The sequence below is a fragment of the Simochromis diagramma genome, unplaced genomic scaffold, assembly GCF_900408965.1.
Source record: "Simochromis diagramma unplaced genomic scaffold, fSimDia1.1 OVJJ01000699.1, whole genome shotgun sequence".
Lineage (NCBI taxonomy): Eukaryota > Metazoa > Chordata > Actinopteri > Cichliformes > Cichlidae > Simochromis > Simochromis diagramma.
The window spans coordinates 471,955-487,296 of NW_024387495.1; the positions used below are offsets into that span (position 1 = coordinate 471,955).

General features: G+C 50.0%; 1 protein-coding gene across 5 annotated transcripts in view; it reads left to right on the forward strand.

Moving 5' to 3' along the window:
- Positions 1-15,342, forward strand: part of fasn (fatty acid synthase) — a 30,208-nt gene that overhangs the window by 3,042 nt on the left and 11,824 nt on the right. For 2 of the 5 annotated variants that reach the window (XM_040018630.1, XM_040018631.1), the window contains exons 1-22: positions 3,553-4,804; positions 5,424-5,576; positions 5,664-5,837; positions 6,257-6,457; positions 6,695-6,817; positions 6,904-7,019; positions 7,107-7,241; positions 8,500-8,959; positions 9,237-9,424; positions 10,002-10,191; positions 10,300-10,394; positions 10,697-10,831; positions 10,981-11,184; positions 11,470-11,585; positions 11,656-11,831; positions 11,914-12,105; positions 12,928-13,008; positions 13,372-13,554; positions 13,671-13,850; positions 14,030-14,233; positions 14,497-14,813; positions 14,890-15,291. In XM_040018630.1, the coding sequence (XP_039874564.1) occupies positions 4,678-4,804; positions 5,424-5,576; positions 5,664-5,837; positions 6,257-6,457; positions 6,695-6,817; positions 6,904-7,019; positions 7,107-7,241; positions 8,500-8,959; positions 9,237-9,424; positions 10,002-10,191; positions 10,300-10,394; positions 10,697-10,831; positions 10,981-11,184; positions 11,470-11,585; positions 11,656-11,831; positions 11,914-12,105; positions 12,928-13,008; positions 13,372-13,554; positions 13,671-13,850; positions 14,030-14,233; positions 14,497-14,813; positions 14,890-15,291 (4,152 nt within the window). In that variant the 5' untranslated portion in view covers positions 3,553-4,677. Of the gene's footprint in view, positions 1-3,552; positions 4,805-5,361; positions 5,577-5,663; positions 5,838-6,256; positions 6,458-6,694; positions 6,818-6,903; positions 7,020-7,106; positions 7,242-8,499; positions 8,960-9,236; positions 9,425-10,001; positions 10,192-10,299; positions 10,395-10,696; positions 10,832-10,980; positions 11,185-11,469; positions 11,586-11,655; positions 11,832-11,913; positions 12,106-12,927; positions 13,009-13,371; positions 13,555-13,670; positions 13,851-14,029; positions 14,234-14,496; positions 14,814-14,889; positions 15,292-15,342 lie in introns of those variants that run through there. The other 3 variants (XM_040018629.1, XM_040018628.1, XM_040018633.1) reach the window with 2 other exon arrangements.

Sequence of the window (15,342 nt, forward strand, 5' to 3'; positions counted from 1 at the left end):
TTTTCATGCACATATGCACCGCGGCAGAAGGAGAAAACAAACCCTGACCAGCAAAAACCTGAACAGAAATCAAACGTGTTGAACCCACGTGAGAGTTTCAGGGAGGAATATTCATGATTTTAAGGAGCGTTACAGCTTTATTGCTGCGCTCTCACACACTCTGTCAGATCCAATAACTGAAGAAACTACAGAGACACAGAACACACAGGAGCATACAGCACGAGGCCTTAAACACACACGAGGGGACGAGGCAGAGTGGACACCACGGGGGACACAGCTGGACAGAGTCACAGTAAGGGACTGTCAAAACAAAACAGGAAACGTAACACTGACACAGACACAAAGACGGACGAACCATGGACAAAAAGGTAAAGACACATGGAGACACGTGGAGGAAACTAATAAACCTGAAGCTAAACTAGAGTCACAAAAGTGAACTAACAGAATCCACAGAAAGACTAAGAACCAACCTGAGGAGCATGAGGAAGTAACACTGATCAGTAGGTTAGAACTCCAACAGAAATTCATGTACTCGTGAATAAATCCTTTATAAAGTTAAAATGTGTCCCCATCATTGTTCCAGTCTTGTTGTTCTTCAGTACATCTTCATGTCCTTCTAGTGGGAGGTTTCAGGTTTTGTCCTGTCGTGTGTAATTCTCTCTGGTGTTCATCCGTCTCTGTGCACACGAGGACAGTCGCACACAAACACTGTTGCAGCAGACCACGGTGGCTTCCACGCGAGCAGCTTCAAAACATGCTTCATCCCCGAGAAAGTATCTGCTTTACCACAGAGATCAGCTGGGTCATCAGCGTACACTGTGGGTGTGAATCAGAGCAGACAGTGGTGTGTCTGCGACAGAAACAATCACTGACAGGTTTGCATGTAAATAAAGCAACTTGCTTTGGTGAACTCTAAACAGGAGACTCTCAGGAGCTGTGTCTTCATGGTTTAACAGACACATGATCAAATCTACAGGCAGCTTCTTTCTGAAACACGAGCAGCTGCTGCTGTTTCTCCTCAGGTTCAGAAACCCACTCCTGTTACATGTTGTTGTGGAGAAACAGGAATTGCATTTCTCCCCTGGAATAGAGATTTTATAAGTGCTGGAGACCATATTTCATATGCTCCATATGATATCAGCTGTCACCCTGCCACATTTCCTCTCACCTCTCAGTAAACCTTTGTCAGTCCGTCCTTTTATTCCTGATATTCCCAGATACCAAACGGGTGTTACACACTGCTAATTTTGTACACTGACCCACTGTGTTGTTTGGGACTGTCCCCTTCACTTTCATTATATTATCGTAGTATCTGTGGAAAACCTGGGAAACGCTGATCTGTGAAATACAAGTGTGGGCGTGCACAAAGTGTATCGACACAAAGTGAACCATCATCAGGATATCATGTGTGGCAGCACTGGTATAGGGACACACAGGTGAATGCTGCGTGACAGCGAGACACACCTGAACTATGAGTGCTTTGTATCACGCTCACTGCCTGCAGCACTCACATGGATGCAGATTCAGCTTGAGCGTTTTGCCCAAGGGCACTTTGTCATGCAGCCCTGAGGATCCACAGACAGGCTTTACTGTGGGGTATGACATGAAGTTATTTCAGACAACACGAGCTGTACCTGAGCTATCATCCATCTACAGACAAACATCGTGCTGAATCAGAATCAGAATCAGAAAGGGTTTTTATTGCCAAATGTTGAGCAGGTTTACAACATTAGGAAATTGCTGCGGTGCTTCAGTGCAAACATACTGTCATAAATGCACCTATTTTTATATAGCAGTCACACACTCACACAAGCACTTTCTTCTGTTTTTTCTCACATTCACACACATTGACACACACTGACACACATTCACACACTCCGATGGATGTGTGAGTAAATCTTGCCTGAGGATATTTGGCAAGCAGACCGGATCAGCAGGGACCGAAGCACCCGCTCCAGTGTGAGACCTGCTCTGGCTTCTGAGGCTCCAGGTGGGAGACACAGGTCATGGTGTGGCTGCTTTGGTGAGCTGTGTGCTTTGTGTACATGAGTGTGATTGTTGTGGTCCATTATAGGACACTTCACCTCAGCTGAGGAGCCAAAGTCCCGATGAGCTGGATGGAGCTGATGAGTACTGACCACAGGTGGAGCTGGAGGTCAGCAGCTCCTTACACCATCATGCTACTCTGAACTGTGAACTCCAGTAACCCTGACAAGTCACGCGAGCTCTCCTGGCTACGTCACAGTTGGGTCCCGCCCTTTAATCACCCTATCTCAACAGTGGCTGCAGGTCTGCAGCGATTGGACGAAGCCTCACATCCTCGCTCCGTGATTGGCCAGCTTCGCCTGTCATCCAGAAGTTGCCGGCTGCACCTTCGCATCATCAGCTGCGGTGTAACGTTGAGCAGCTCTGCGCGTGCACGTCCCGCGGACACAGGCGCTCCCTCGCCCCGTGCACGCTATCAGTACTCCCCACCTCCCTCCGTGACCGTCGTAGGAGGATGACTAGAGTTTATCACGTCCCATCTGCCGGCTGCTCTCGTCGCGCCGCTGCCGGTTGACCGTTAGTAACCCCGGCTCTTTTTTCTGCGCGCATCCACACAGTTGCTCCATCACTGGCTGGATCGCAGAGCCCTGCCTCTCCTCTCATTGGACTGCTGAGCCAAGCGGTTGTCAGCCCATGTGGCGTGGGCAGGCAGAGTGTGACACATTTAAGTTCATCAGAGAAAAAAGCGTGAATGAAGCGCGGAGGCTAACGGAGGCTCTCACACCCACGGCGGCTGAAGACTCGACACATGACCGAGCGTGCTGAGCGGCTCAGCCTCACGTTTTACCGGAACATCCGTCGGTTCGGCTCAGACAGGTAAGCTCGCCCGCGGCTGCTGCTCGCTGCTTATTGTGGTCCCGACCGGCGTCCAAACTCGGCATCCCCGACAATTTTTAGTTTACAAACACTTGTTATAATGACTAACTACTCCTGACATTCTTGAGATGTTAGCTCTTCATACAACGAAGTTATAGTGGGATACAAATCATATCAGGCTGATCCTGCCACGATTTGTTCCCCCTGTGTAAATCACGGACAAACAGTGTCCCACATTGCTAATTTTTAGTTCACAAACGCTTCTTATTATGACGCATTACCCCTGAAACTTTAGAGGATTTAGCTCTTTATATAGTAAAGTTACAGGAGAATAAAAATAGTTAGCAGCCAAAATGTTAATGGTTTGTTAAAATAATCCCCAAGCTCAGCTGTGTGACAGCATGGAGCTGGCATACATGATCCCAGGACCGAGCAGCACTGAGGATGAGGGACGTAGCTCATCAGCATCTGTGACAGCCCACTGCCATCAGTTACTCTGGGAGAACTCGAGAGTCCGTGGACATACACGTGTTGGAGGCCTGGGCCCTGATCAGTATGGTGGCCACGCTGGTGCTTGGGTCCAGTGAACAGCAGCACTGTTGTTACTGCAGCCCTGTGGTCACCACCGTGCTTCAGGGCTCATTGATTCTTTTTAGACTCACTCATCTGTCAGATCGCTTTAAACTACAGTCAGCATCGTTCACAGCACTTCATCAGCTTCACGTTCAAAGCTGTTTAAAATGACCAGCTAAGCTAACAGGCATGTGTAGGACAGTGAGATTAAAGAATATGTTGACAAAAGAAACCAAACTCATTCCTGGCACTATTTCAGAAAGCATTGAGTCAGTGGCCGAGCCCTCTGCAGTGCAACGTGAAACTTTTTAATGACAGCAGTGTTGAAGCAACAAACTAATGTGGAGATGAAATCCAGGAACATGTTTTTCCTGTTCACGCAGCGCCCGTGGATCCACACATAGTTACAGTGTGGAGTCATGGAAGGAGCTGAGAATGTGTCATTGTTGTTCACTGTTTCACACTCTTCCTGTGAAGATGCTGACAAGTCAGGTCCTGTTGTGGCTGCTGCAGAGCGAAGCCCTGACACAAAGGAGCAGAGTGAGGGAGAACGGGGGAAGACGAGGAGGATGTGCCCTGAATAGAAATGGTCACGCCGAGCTGTGCGCACACAGTGACTTTGCAGTTTAGCAGCTAACTCGTATTTAGCAAATTGTCTGCATACGCTCACAGTGGGGTGTAATCTGGGTCAAGATGGTGCACTGAAGGAGCCGGGCTAGATGTAATCCCAGGGCGGGACATCCTGGAGTCCAAATCCCTTCAGACTGTGTCGTGTTGTGTAACGTAGTCGCGCTGTCTTCACATTTGTAATGCCACACAAGCAAAACAGTGGCATGAGTGTGATTGTTGGTCTTTGTTGGTGCAACCTCACAGTGTGCATGTCAGAGCTGCATGTGATGCTGGCACAGCTTTACTCAGGACCTAGGATGGTTTTGGAGACACAGCGTAGCTGCAGCTCTGCAGGTCGCAGTCACACGCAGCAGTGTTTTTATTGTGTCCACAAAGTTGCAAACATCAGTGTGATCAGAGAGTACACACACACACACTGACACAGCAACACACACACAGACCTGTTTTTTTCTAGGTCACTGTCCGGTGCAGCGTGGAGTGCTGTATTGTTGGGATGGTTGTTGCCATGGTTACATGAATAGTGAGTCTGGCCCCAGCACCGACCACATTCATTGTTGTTAAACTGCAGAATGCTTGTCACTGATTGGCCCTCTGTGTCTGCAGTAAATAAACATGGATGAGATCGTCATAGCTGGAATATCGGGCCGCCTGCCTGAGTCCAGCAACCTGGAGGAATTCTGGGAAAACCTCATCAATGGTGTGGATATGGTAACAGAGGACAACCGGCGATGGACACCAGGTAAAAGCCTCCCTTCAGTTTCTATGTAACATATTTACTGAGCTGAGTTTCTCTTCAAAGACTAATATTTTATACCTCCTGCACTGTGCAGCAGTGTTGGTGCCTCTGCAGGCTGAGCTGAGTTTAGCTGCTTTGACATATTTGAAGGTAAAATAATGAATGTGAGTCATCAGGAACAGAGGATGGAGCAGATTTAACCAACCGCCTTTTCCCACCAGCTTGGTTTATTTACTTTAGTTGATTCATCTGATCACTGCCAGTGTCACTTCAGTTTATTCCACTTCCTGTTAAAAAGTAAAGTTTTTTTAATCATCATCATATGGATGGACTTCATGGTTTCATTTTTTGTTATCCAAGTTTTACTGGTGATTCCTAACTGGTGTGATCATAAACCTGCTGTGTGCTTTTGCCTGCTTCCTGTGAGCTGCACACGGGCAGTAATAAGCACTCAGATGTCCTCTGTCGCTCTCTGTGCTGGAAAAGAGAAACGTCCTCGTGAGGATTTTCCTCCCCTCTTTGGCTCAGTCTGGTCTCACAGCATCGTGTTTGGTGCTCAGTGAGATCAGTGGCTGTGGACCATGTGTGGGGTCCTGCTGCTGTAACATTGTGCTGTTTGCAGGTCTGTACGGTCTTCCAAAGAGGAACGGGAAACTCAAAGACATCAGCCACTTCGACGCAGCCTTCTTTGGAGTCCATCCCAAACAGGCCAACAGCATGGACCCGCAGCTGCGCCTCATGCTGGAGATCGCCTACGAGGCTATTGTAGATGGAGGTGAGAGCAAACGAGTGGTGAGCTGAGGTTTAGTTTGCAGTTGGGGGAAAGACGATATGTGAGTGAAAATGAAATGTTGTGCTGCAGGACTGAATCCAGCCACGCTGCGCGGCAGCAAAACAGGCGTGTACATCGGTGTGAGCGGCTCCGAGGCGGGCGAAGCATTCAGCAGAGATCCAGAGGAGCTCCTGGGCTACAGCATGACGGGCTGCCAGCGCGGCATGTTGGCCAATAGACTGTCCTACTTCTTCGACTTCAGCGGTACGTGCACGCAGCGCTGCTCAGCGCGTGTGTGTTTGCAGCGCTGTCAGTGTGATCCAGTGTGAGACACACACTCAGGTTTAAGTGGATGCTCTGCTGCAGCTCAGGATCACCTTTGATCTTAGAGTAGCAAAGGAGTCTGCAGATCAGTGACGTGCAGTAGTGTTTGTGTCGACAGGCAGGACGTAAACGTGCAGAGAGCACGCACGCTGCAGCAGCTGGACTGCTTTGAATGAACGATCTGGGCTCTGATTTTATTCATCCACTGAATTATTGCTAATATATTTTGTGTGTTTTTACTCTGTTGCTCGCTCTGTACCGTAGACCTGTGGTTTCCTCACCGTACCACAGCTCGGACGATCAGATGGGCGGCTCCGTATGTGGCGCCCGGCTCTAACCCTGCTGCCTTTGTTCTCCAGGCCCCAGCACTGCCATAGACACGGCGTGCTCCTCCAGCCTGCTGGCTCTAGAAAACGCCTTCCACGCCATCCGGCAGGGCCACTGTGACGCTGCTTTAGTTGGGGGAGTGAACCTGCTTCTCAAGCCGAACACTTCAGTGCAGTTCATGAAGCTGGGCATGCTCAGTCCAGAGGGGACCTGCAAGTCATTTGATGCTTCAGGTAAAACATCACCTGGTCTACACATGACATCACAGAGTTTCTGTTTGGGAGCGATGGGGAGGAGCCGCTCCTCCACCGGCTGCCGGCACATTTAATCTTTCTGTGTTACATTTACTTTGACATTTCTTGACTAACTCAATGACGTAGAACGTTTTGTGTCTCAGCTTTAACTGTCTTCAATGTGTGACATGCACACGAGCGTGCAGCAGGGTTAAAGCGTCACGTTTGTGTTGTCAGGAAATGGATACTGCCGCTCGGAAGCAGCGGTGGCAGTGCTGCTGACTAAACGACCGGCGGCTAGAAGAGTGTATGCCACAGTGATCAACGCAGGCAACAACACAGACGGATACAAAGAGCAAGGTAAGGAGGTCCAGGGGAGCACTGGAAGTCACGGCCGATCGGAGAAATGGTTTCGTTTACCGCTTTTGTGTGATGTGCTCACGCAGGGGTGACGTTTCCGTCTGGTGAGATGCAGCAGAGGCTGGTTCGTTCACTCTACCAGGAGGCCAGCGTGTCTCCAGAGCAGGTGGAGTACATCGAAGCCCACGGCACCGGGACAAAGGTCAGTGCAGCCGTCAGGTGTGTCGGCACAGAGAGGCGCTCTTACTAACCAGATCCACCGTATTTAACCTCTGCTCTGTCCACGCAGGTCGGCGACCCGCAGGAAGTGAATGGCATCGTCAGCGTTTTCTGCGAGTCAAAGCGAGAGCCTCTGCTGATTGGCTCCACAAAGTCCAACATGGGTCATCCAGAGCCGGCCTCTGGGCTGGCTGCCCTGGCAAAGGTTTGAAACCACAGTCTTCTAATGTTCTCACTGAGACCATGTGACGATGGAAACATCCAATCAGCTGACAGACAGTACACACAGATCACGAACACACTGTGTCCTGTATGCAGCCATCGCCGGGTGGAGCCACACCCATTCAAACACACCTCCTCCACTCTTCCTTTAGTGGCGTCTCAGGGAGATAAAAATGCTTCCAAATATTCTGAAGTGCTGCTTAGTAGAAATCTGGAGCTGTGGCCTCTTTTATGATGAGCTCTGTGTTAACCCTTTAAAGCCGGTCGGAGCGGGCACACTCTTTTTTGCGTAACTATTTTTAAATCCCGTTAGCACTGCAACCGCATAAGCTAGCGCAATAATTTTTTTTGCATATGAAACCAGAGGAGTTGTACTTACATCTGATGCCATCAGCTTGTCCTAAGTCACGGTTTCCTTCCACATATAGCTTTGCAAAAATTGCATAAAAAGCCCTTGCAAGAACAAAAACATATTATTCCAGAAACACGCTTTGCCGATCTGATCAGCTGTTCGTAACACTTCCCACATTGAAACAGACGTCAGCGCGAACGATCGCATGTACACCATTTCCTGCCCGAAATTGGAAGTGACGTAATTTTCGCGGAAAATGTAGTTTTTTACTTGTAGGCCTTAAGAGCATATACTGGTGTTTTTAAAGGTTATGTTTGACTTGATGCTTTTCTGAATAGTTTCTGGGATAATTAGAACTCGAATTGCACAGCTGGAAATAGTTTATTTTGATGCACATGCTGTTTTCTTTGCAAATTTGCATCATAGGATTGTTTTTCGTTTTTCCTGCAGTATATAAAAATTGCTGTATCTCAAAAATAAAACTATGAAGACACTCAAAATAAATTTCCTGTTGTTGTAAACTATTTTTTGCAACTTTTTAGTATTTAAAGATTTGAGGGATGAACCTCTTAAATTTCTCCAAGTAGAAATATATTTTAAAACCAAAAATGATTTTCAATTTTTTTGTAGTTTATTGCACTTTTTTGCAATTAATGTAGTTACTATGGACTTAATGCAGACATATTATTAAAATTTGGGCTATAACAGTTGTATTGATGTATAGCAACTTGAAATGCTCCCAAAAATGGCTCCACAGCATGTAAAAAAAAATTAAAGCTCTGGCGGACTTGGTTCTATGGTCGGTCTTAAAGGGTTAAACTGGAATCATGAGTCATTATTTGCTTTTTGCATATTAAACCGCTGCTCATGTGTTTGATGCGACGTGCAGGTGCTGCTCTCTCTGGAGCGAGGAGTCTGGGCCCCCAACCTGCACTTCCTCCATCCTAACCCTGACATCCCCGCCCTCACCGACGGTCGGGTTCGCGTCGTCGATCGGCCCGTTCCCGTCCGAGGAGGCATCGTAGGGATCAACTCTTTTGGATTCGGAGGTTCCAACGTTCACGTCATCCTTCGTCCGGCTGAGAAAACGGCCGCCTCGGCTTCACCCGGGAAGTTTCCCAGAATGCTTCAGGCCTGCGGGCGCACAGAGACGGCGGTGAGCTCCGTCCTGCAGAAGGGGAAGGAACACGCTGCGGACGACGCCTTCCTGTCTCTGCTGAACGAAGTGTCAGGAGCGCCCGCCGCCAGCATGCCCTACAGAGGCTTCGCTCTGATTGGCTCTCAGAGCGACGTCGTGGAAGTGCAGCAGGTGCCGGGCGCTGCCAGGCCTCTGTGGTACGTTTGTTCAGGTGAGTCGCTGCACGCAGTCAGAAGTATGAGACGCTTCACATGATACAAAGATGTTTGGACAGATTTGGGGTGAACGATGAGATCGATGGAGGAACGAGAACGTAACAGGAGTGACGTTGAGTCGCTGAGAGCACGCTGTTACTAAGCAACCATCAGCTGGGCAACATGAAAGTTTGTTTCCAGTTTATTTAAAAGGGTTTGAACACAGCTGCGATGCAGAGCTGCACGCACACACCTCATATACCAACGTGTTGCTACACGCTGTCTGTAATGCAGGTATGGGGACGCAGTGGGCCGGGATGGGCCGCAGTCTCATGCAGCTGCCAGACTTCAGAGACTCCATTCTGCGGTCCGATGCGGCGCTGAAGGGGACGGGGCTGGTGGTGTCTCGTCTGCTCATGGAGGCTCAGGAGGACACGTTCGAAGACACTGTTCACGCCTTCGTTGGCCTGGCTGCAGTACAGGTACAGCGATGCAGCGATGCTGCCTCACAGAGAGAAAAGGGAAGCATTTCAACACTCATTTGTTTTCAAAGCTTCGAGTCGAGCACAGATCCATGTGTACCACTCAGAGTTTATAGAAGACGTCAGCACAAACATTTATTTATGACCTGACCAGTCACTGTGCCCCTGCTTTAACTAACACCTGCGTGGAAACGTCTCACTCTGTGGAAACGAGTGTTTAGTTTGAGCTCGCAGTGAGGAAGAGTTATTGGGTGTTTTTTACCTCTCAGCTGGAAAAGGTTGAGAGGAGCTTCAAATCGATACCTTAGATCTATCTACTGAAAATGTCAGAGGAGTTTGGATCTCAGTGACCCCGACCTCAACATCAGGGGTCAGAGGTCAAGCTTCGTGAAAATCTTGTGAATGCATTGCACAGTCGAGCCACATTAGACCGGAGAGCACCAGAAAGAGCCTGCAGCGATCTGTGGGCACGAGGAGGAGGAGCATAAACATGCAGTGGCCTTCTATGGCTGCTGAGTTCACAGGTGGACGATGACTCAGACTGCCAGAGCAATCGTGGTGTCTTTTCTCCTTACAGATCGCTCAGATCGATCTGCTCACCAAGCTGGGTCTGCAGCCCGACGGCATCGTGGGGCACTCGGTGGGAGAGCTGGCCTGTGGCTATGCTGACCGCTCCCTGAGTCACAGCGAGGCCCTCCTGGCTGCGTACTGGAGAGGCCGCTGCATCAAGGAGGCCAGCCTTCCTCCAGGAGGCATGGCTGCAGTGGGTGAGAGCGCGTCTTCTTTTAACAGATGGGACTCAATGTTGTGTTCAGGGCTCTGATTCTGCAGGGTCGGACGCCATGTTTGAGCTTTGTGCTTCCTGTGTGTTGCAGGGCTGACCTGGGAGGAGTGCATCGCTCAGTGTCCTCAGGGGGTGGTTCCAGCCTGCCACAACGCTGAGGACACGGTCACCATCTCCGGCCCTCAGGTCACTTTCCTGGTTCTTCTAGCAGCTTGAATTTCTTTTTCTGCTGGTTGGTTCAGTTTGAGTTATGGCACCAAATCAAGGTGCTTACATACAGCATGTCTCTGTTTTACCTGAGCTTCATGTATCATATGACACACGTGATCGCCGTGACGCTCTCACTTATTTATAGCCAAACACAGTGAACTCATTGTTCCATCATTCCAGATGAGTGACAGCTCAGTGTGTTTTAAACTATGGAAGCTGTGTCCTGCTGTACAGCTGTGGTCCCAGATGTTTGAACATGTGCCACGTTTGATTTTTAGGAAGCAGTCAGTGCCTTTGTGTCCGAGCTCAAACAACAAGGAGTGTTTGCAAAGGAAGTGCGCAGTGCCGGGGTGGCGTTTCACTCCTACTACATGGCCTCCATCGCTCCAGCCCTGCTCGCAGCTCTGAAGAAGGTACGTAGCGCCGCACGTCCCATCCATGCTCGGTCCTGTCAGTAGAAGCAGGGCTCACACATCAGCGTGCCAGGTGCCAACACTGTCACAGGAAACCTGGTGCAGACTGCTGTGCTGAATATTAATGAGCTGCCATCCTGTCATTGCAGGTGATCAAAGAGCCAAAGAAGCGTTCGGCGCGCTGGGTGAGCACCAGCATCCCTCAGTCTGAGTGGGACTCTGCTTTGGCTCTGCACAGCTCGGCTGAATACCACGTCAACAACCTCGTGAGCCCCGTGCTGTTCCAGGAGGGCCTGAGCCTGGTGCCCGAAAACGCCGTGGTGCTGGAAATAGCTCCGCATGCTCTGCTGCAGGTTTGCTACCAGTGCTGTCCACACATGTGGGGCTGCTTCCTGTGTGTTCCTGTGTGTGTCTGTGTGTGTCAGCCTCCACACACAGCGTTCAGCAGCCGTCGCTGTCTGAAGCTCAGAAACACCCATTTATCAAAGCTTTTTTTCCACACACACCTGTCCAGATGTTACTGGGTGATGTACTTTACAGGGACACTAGCCTGTGGCTCGGTGGCGTTACCGTTGGAAACCAGGGCTGTAAAGCGTTTCACTCGCTGCTGTGACTGAAGTGTTGACTTCTTCACACAGGCCATCCTGAAGCGCAGCCTGAAGCCCACGTGTTCAGTCGTCCCCCTGATGAAGAGAGGTCACACCAACAACCTCGAGTTTTTCCTCTCGAACGTCGGGAGGATCTTCATGAACGGGTGAGGAGAGCCTCCCTCATTGGCTGTTTGACTGTGACAGCTGCTCACTCACACCACTCTCTGCCTTTAGCATCAACGTGGACGCCAACGCCCTGTGCCCCGCTGTGACCTACCCTGTGCCGGTTGGTACTCCAATGATCTCGCCCTTGCTGCAGTGGGACCATGCCCAGACGTGGGATATCCCTAAAGCGGAACACTTCCTGTCGGGCTCGGGAGGCTCTGGTTCTGCGGCGGTGTATAACATTGGTAAGAAGTGCGCTCGCAGCATTTCCGTCGCAGTGAAAACGTTTTTCTGATTTGGTTTAACGTCGTGTCATTGATGTAACAGACGTCAGCCCAGAGTCTGCAGACCACTATCTCATTGGACACAGCATCGATGGGCGTGTCCTCTACCCGGCGACTGGTTACCTGGTGCTGGCCTGGCGCACCTTGGTGAGGAGTCTAGGGGTTGTCATGGAAACGACGCCCGTAACCTTTGAGGATGTGACCATCCACAGGGCCACCATCCTGTCAAACGCCAGTAAGTATGGGAGGCGTGGCTTGTTAACGGCTTGAACCACGATCACATGACCTCGTCGAGCAGGTGAGGTCATGTGATTGGCCCAGTGCCTATCCTGTCAGTCCCACTTTAACCAGTAAGAGATGTGGAGGCGGTGAGATTGTTACAGCTTTGTAAGACCTGCCGAGCGTCTTAGTTACGCCACACTGACGATTTCACACGTTTAAATCCCTGAACTCACTGCGTGATTGGATGATGAAAATCCTCGACGCTCGTTATTGGCTGCCATGCTTCATTTAACACGCCAGCGCTCTGCGGCGCACCGACGTGTTAAACCACGTCAAACGAGGCTTTTGTAACATTTTTCAGCTTGAAAGTGAAATAATATCAAATATTGGCATTAATGTTTGAAAATCTTCCTTCCTTCCTTCCTTCCTTGCTTCCTTCCTTGCTTCCACCTTGTATTAAATTCAGAAACCTTCAAGGAGACGGACGTACATCTTTGTTTCGGTTGCATATCGATGTTATTCTAGTTGAATTTGACCTTTGAGATCATTTTACAGATGTCTGTGTCACATGAGGGTTAGACGCTGCTCGCACAGCAGCTCAGTCTGATTTTCTTCTGAATAATTATTTTTCTTCATCAATAAGACAAAAGTATTTTGTTTCCTCGATGACTCGATGGCGTCACTGACGGACGACTTCATTACTAAAATAATCAACAGCAACATCTTTTACATTTAATTGGTTTTTGTGACTTTTATTGTGAAAAACCCTGATTTTGATAAGTGCATTATTATTGTTATTGTTACAGTGGATGAAGCTGTTGACTGTTTGTCACAGGTGCGGTCCAGTTGGAGGTGCGTCTCATGCCCGCCACCAGCAGGTTCGAGGTTTCGGAGAACGGGATCCTGACTGTCAGCGGTACGTCTTTGCATCAGCACACAGGTTGAGCTGCTGATGAAGATCCCAAAGTTTACACATCATTTACATTTGTAGCTGAAAATCACACAACATTATATCCACAAACATATTGTTTATTATTTAGTGCAGCGTTGTTTAAACGGGTTTCCCGTGTCGCTCGGCTGCTGATTGGTTCAGCACAGGCCGGCTGTAGCTCAGGTCACATGACACCGAGCTGCATCCATCAGGCTGAGGTGAAGCTCTGTGACCAGAGCAGCAAAACCTCAGAGGTCTGTTAGTTGTTCCAGCGACAGAGTAAAACTCGTCTGCAGACTTTTGACTTTCAGTATGAACTCGTGAATATTCAGAATCGCTGGTTTTCAGGTAAGGTGAGCATCCTGGAGGATTCGGCACTCGATTCATTCAACGGTGAGATCAGCCGGGAAGCTGCCGACAGGAGCAACGCCTCGATGAAGCTTAACGCACACGAGATCTACAAGGAGCTCAGACTGCGAGGTTACGACTATGGAAAAACCTTTCAGGGCATCTTGGAGTCAAACACAGCAGGTACGCTGGAGCTGTGGCTTATTGTCCTGCTGGGACATAAAAGGACATGATTCTAGTTACACTCAGATAAATGTTGGTAGGACTGTTTTTCTAATAATCTGATTGGCTGTTTCTAGGAGACCGTGGGAAGCTGGAATGGACAGGAAACTGGGTGACGTTTCTGGACACCATGTTGCAGATGATCGTCTTGGGGCTGCCGGGTGGAGGTTTGCGTTTGCCGACCAGAATCCGCTCCGTGTGCGTCCATCCTGCTGCACACCTGGAAAAAGTCAGCGAGCACGCTGAAGGAAAGCAAGGTGTGTTTGCCTCTCTCGCTTCAGATCAGCAGCAGTGATCCTCCTGATCGTTACTTTAGCGGTTTGTGGCTGTCATGTCAACATGATGTGACTGTTTTATGTGTAAAACACCGGCTGCTGTTCGCTCTCAGCGTTTGGTCCCCTTCAGCTCGATGTTTGACTCTGTTTGATTCCTGCAGCGGTTGATGTCCACGTAAGCCGTTACCTTGACAACATCACTGCTGGTGGAGTCCAGATCTGTGGCCTGCACGCCACAGTAGCCCCTCGCCGGCAGCAGCTGCAGAGCCCGCCCACACTGGAGGAGTTCCTGTTTGTTCCTGATGTGGAGACGGACTGCCTTACAGCCAATGGGAAGCTGGCAGAGCAGCTGAGGCTTTGCAAAGGTGCAGAGAATCTCTCCATCACTCACATGCAGTAAACATATGAGTGATAACTGGATCAAAATAATGTTTGCACGTGTGATCTGATCCAAACTGTGTGAGGAGACGGATATGATGGGGTTGTCTGGTTGTTCGCATCTTTCTCCCTGTATGTATATAAGAGCTGTTACCTGTTAGACTTGTTTTGATCTCCTTGTGAGGAGGTGACGAACATCAAACCAAACATTGTGCTAAAGTCAGTCTTCTCTCCTGTCCTCCTTGTCCAGCTTTGATCCACACACTGCAGCAGAAGCTGGCCCCTCATGGTGTCAAGCTCTCCATCCCGGGGTTACAGGGGGGCTCTGATGCACCTCCTCCCAGCGGTGAGCCTTCTGAGCCCAGCCTGCTGCGGCTGCTAACCCTGCTCTGTGGCCTCGAGTTCAATGGGAACCTCCACTCTGAGCTGGATCAGGTGGTGCAGAAGGAGCGGCTGTGCCTACTTAAAGACGACCTGCTCCAGGGTCTGCTGGTCGACGACGCCCTGAGACATTGCCTCGACATCACGGTGGAAAACAGCACACCTGGCAGGATCAAAGTGTTGGAGGTAAGACTCTCAAACAGCTGGATTTAGCTGGATTATTTCCACACACTCATCATTTTCACGTCTCTGACTCCTGCAGGCTCTCTCAGACGACGGCCAGCTCTTCTCTTGCGTTGTGCCCCTGCTCAACATCCAGCCCATGCTCCGTGTGGACTACACTGCGACTGCGGCCAGTCTGGAGCTTCTGGCCCCCCACCAAGCTCCCCTGGAGGAGCTTGGTGTCGCTGCGGCTCAGTGGAATCCTCTGACCGGCCCAGCTGCTGGAGACGTTGCTGTGGGGGCGGACCTGGTGCTGTGTAACCATGCATGGGGTCCAGTGAGGACAGAGCCCAGGCTGCTGGTAGCAAATCTGGCATCTGGAGCCAAAGAAAGTGGGTTTGTTCTCCTCCACACGCTGCTGAAGGGGGAGACTGTGGGGGAGGCTGTGGCCTTCCTGTCCAGCACTGCTCAGAGCAGCAGCCAGCAGGGACTCCTCACACAGGTGTGTTTAAACAGAACATTTTTCCACCCTGCTGTGACGTGCTGTCAGCTG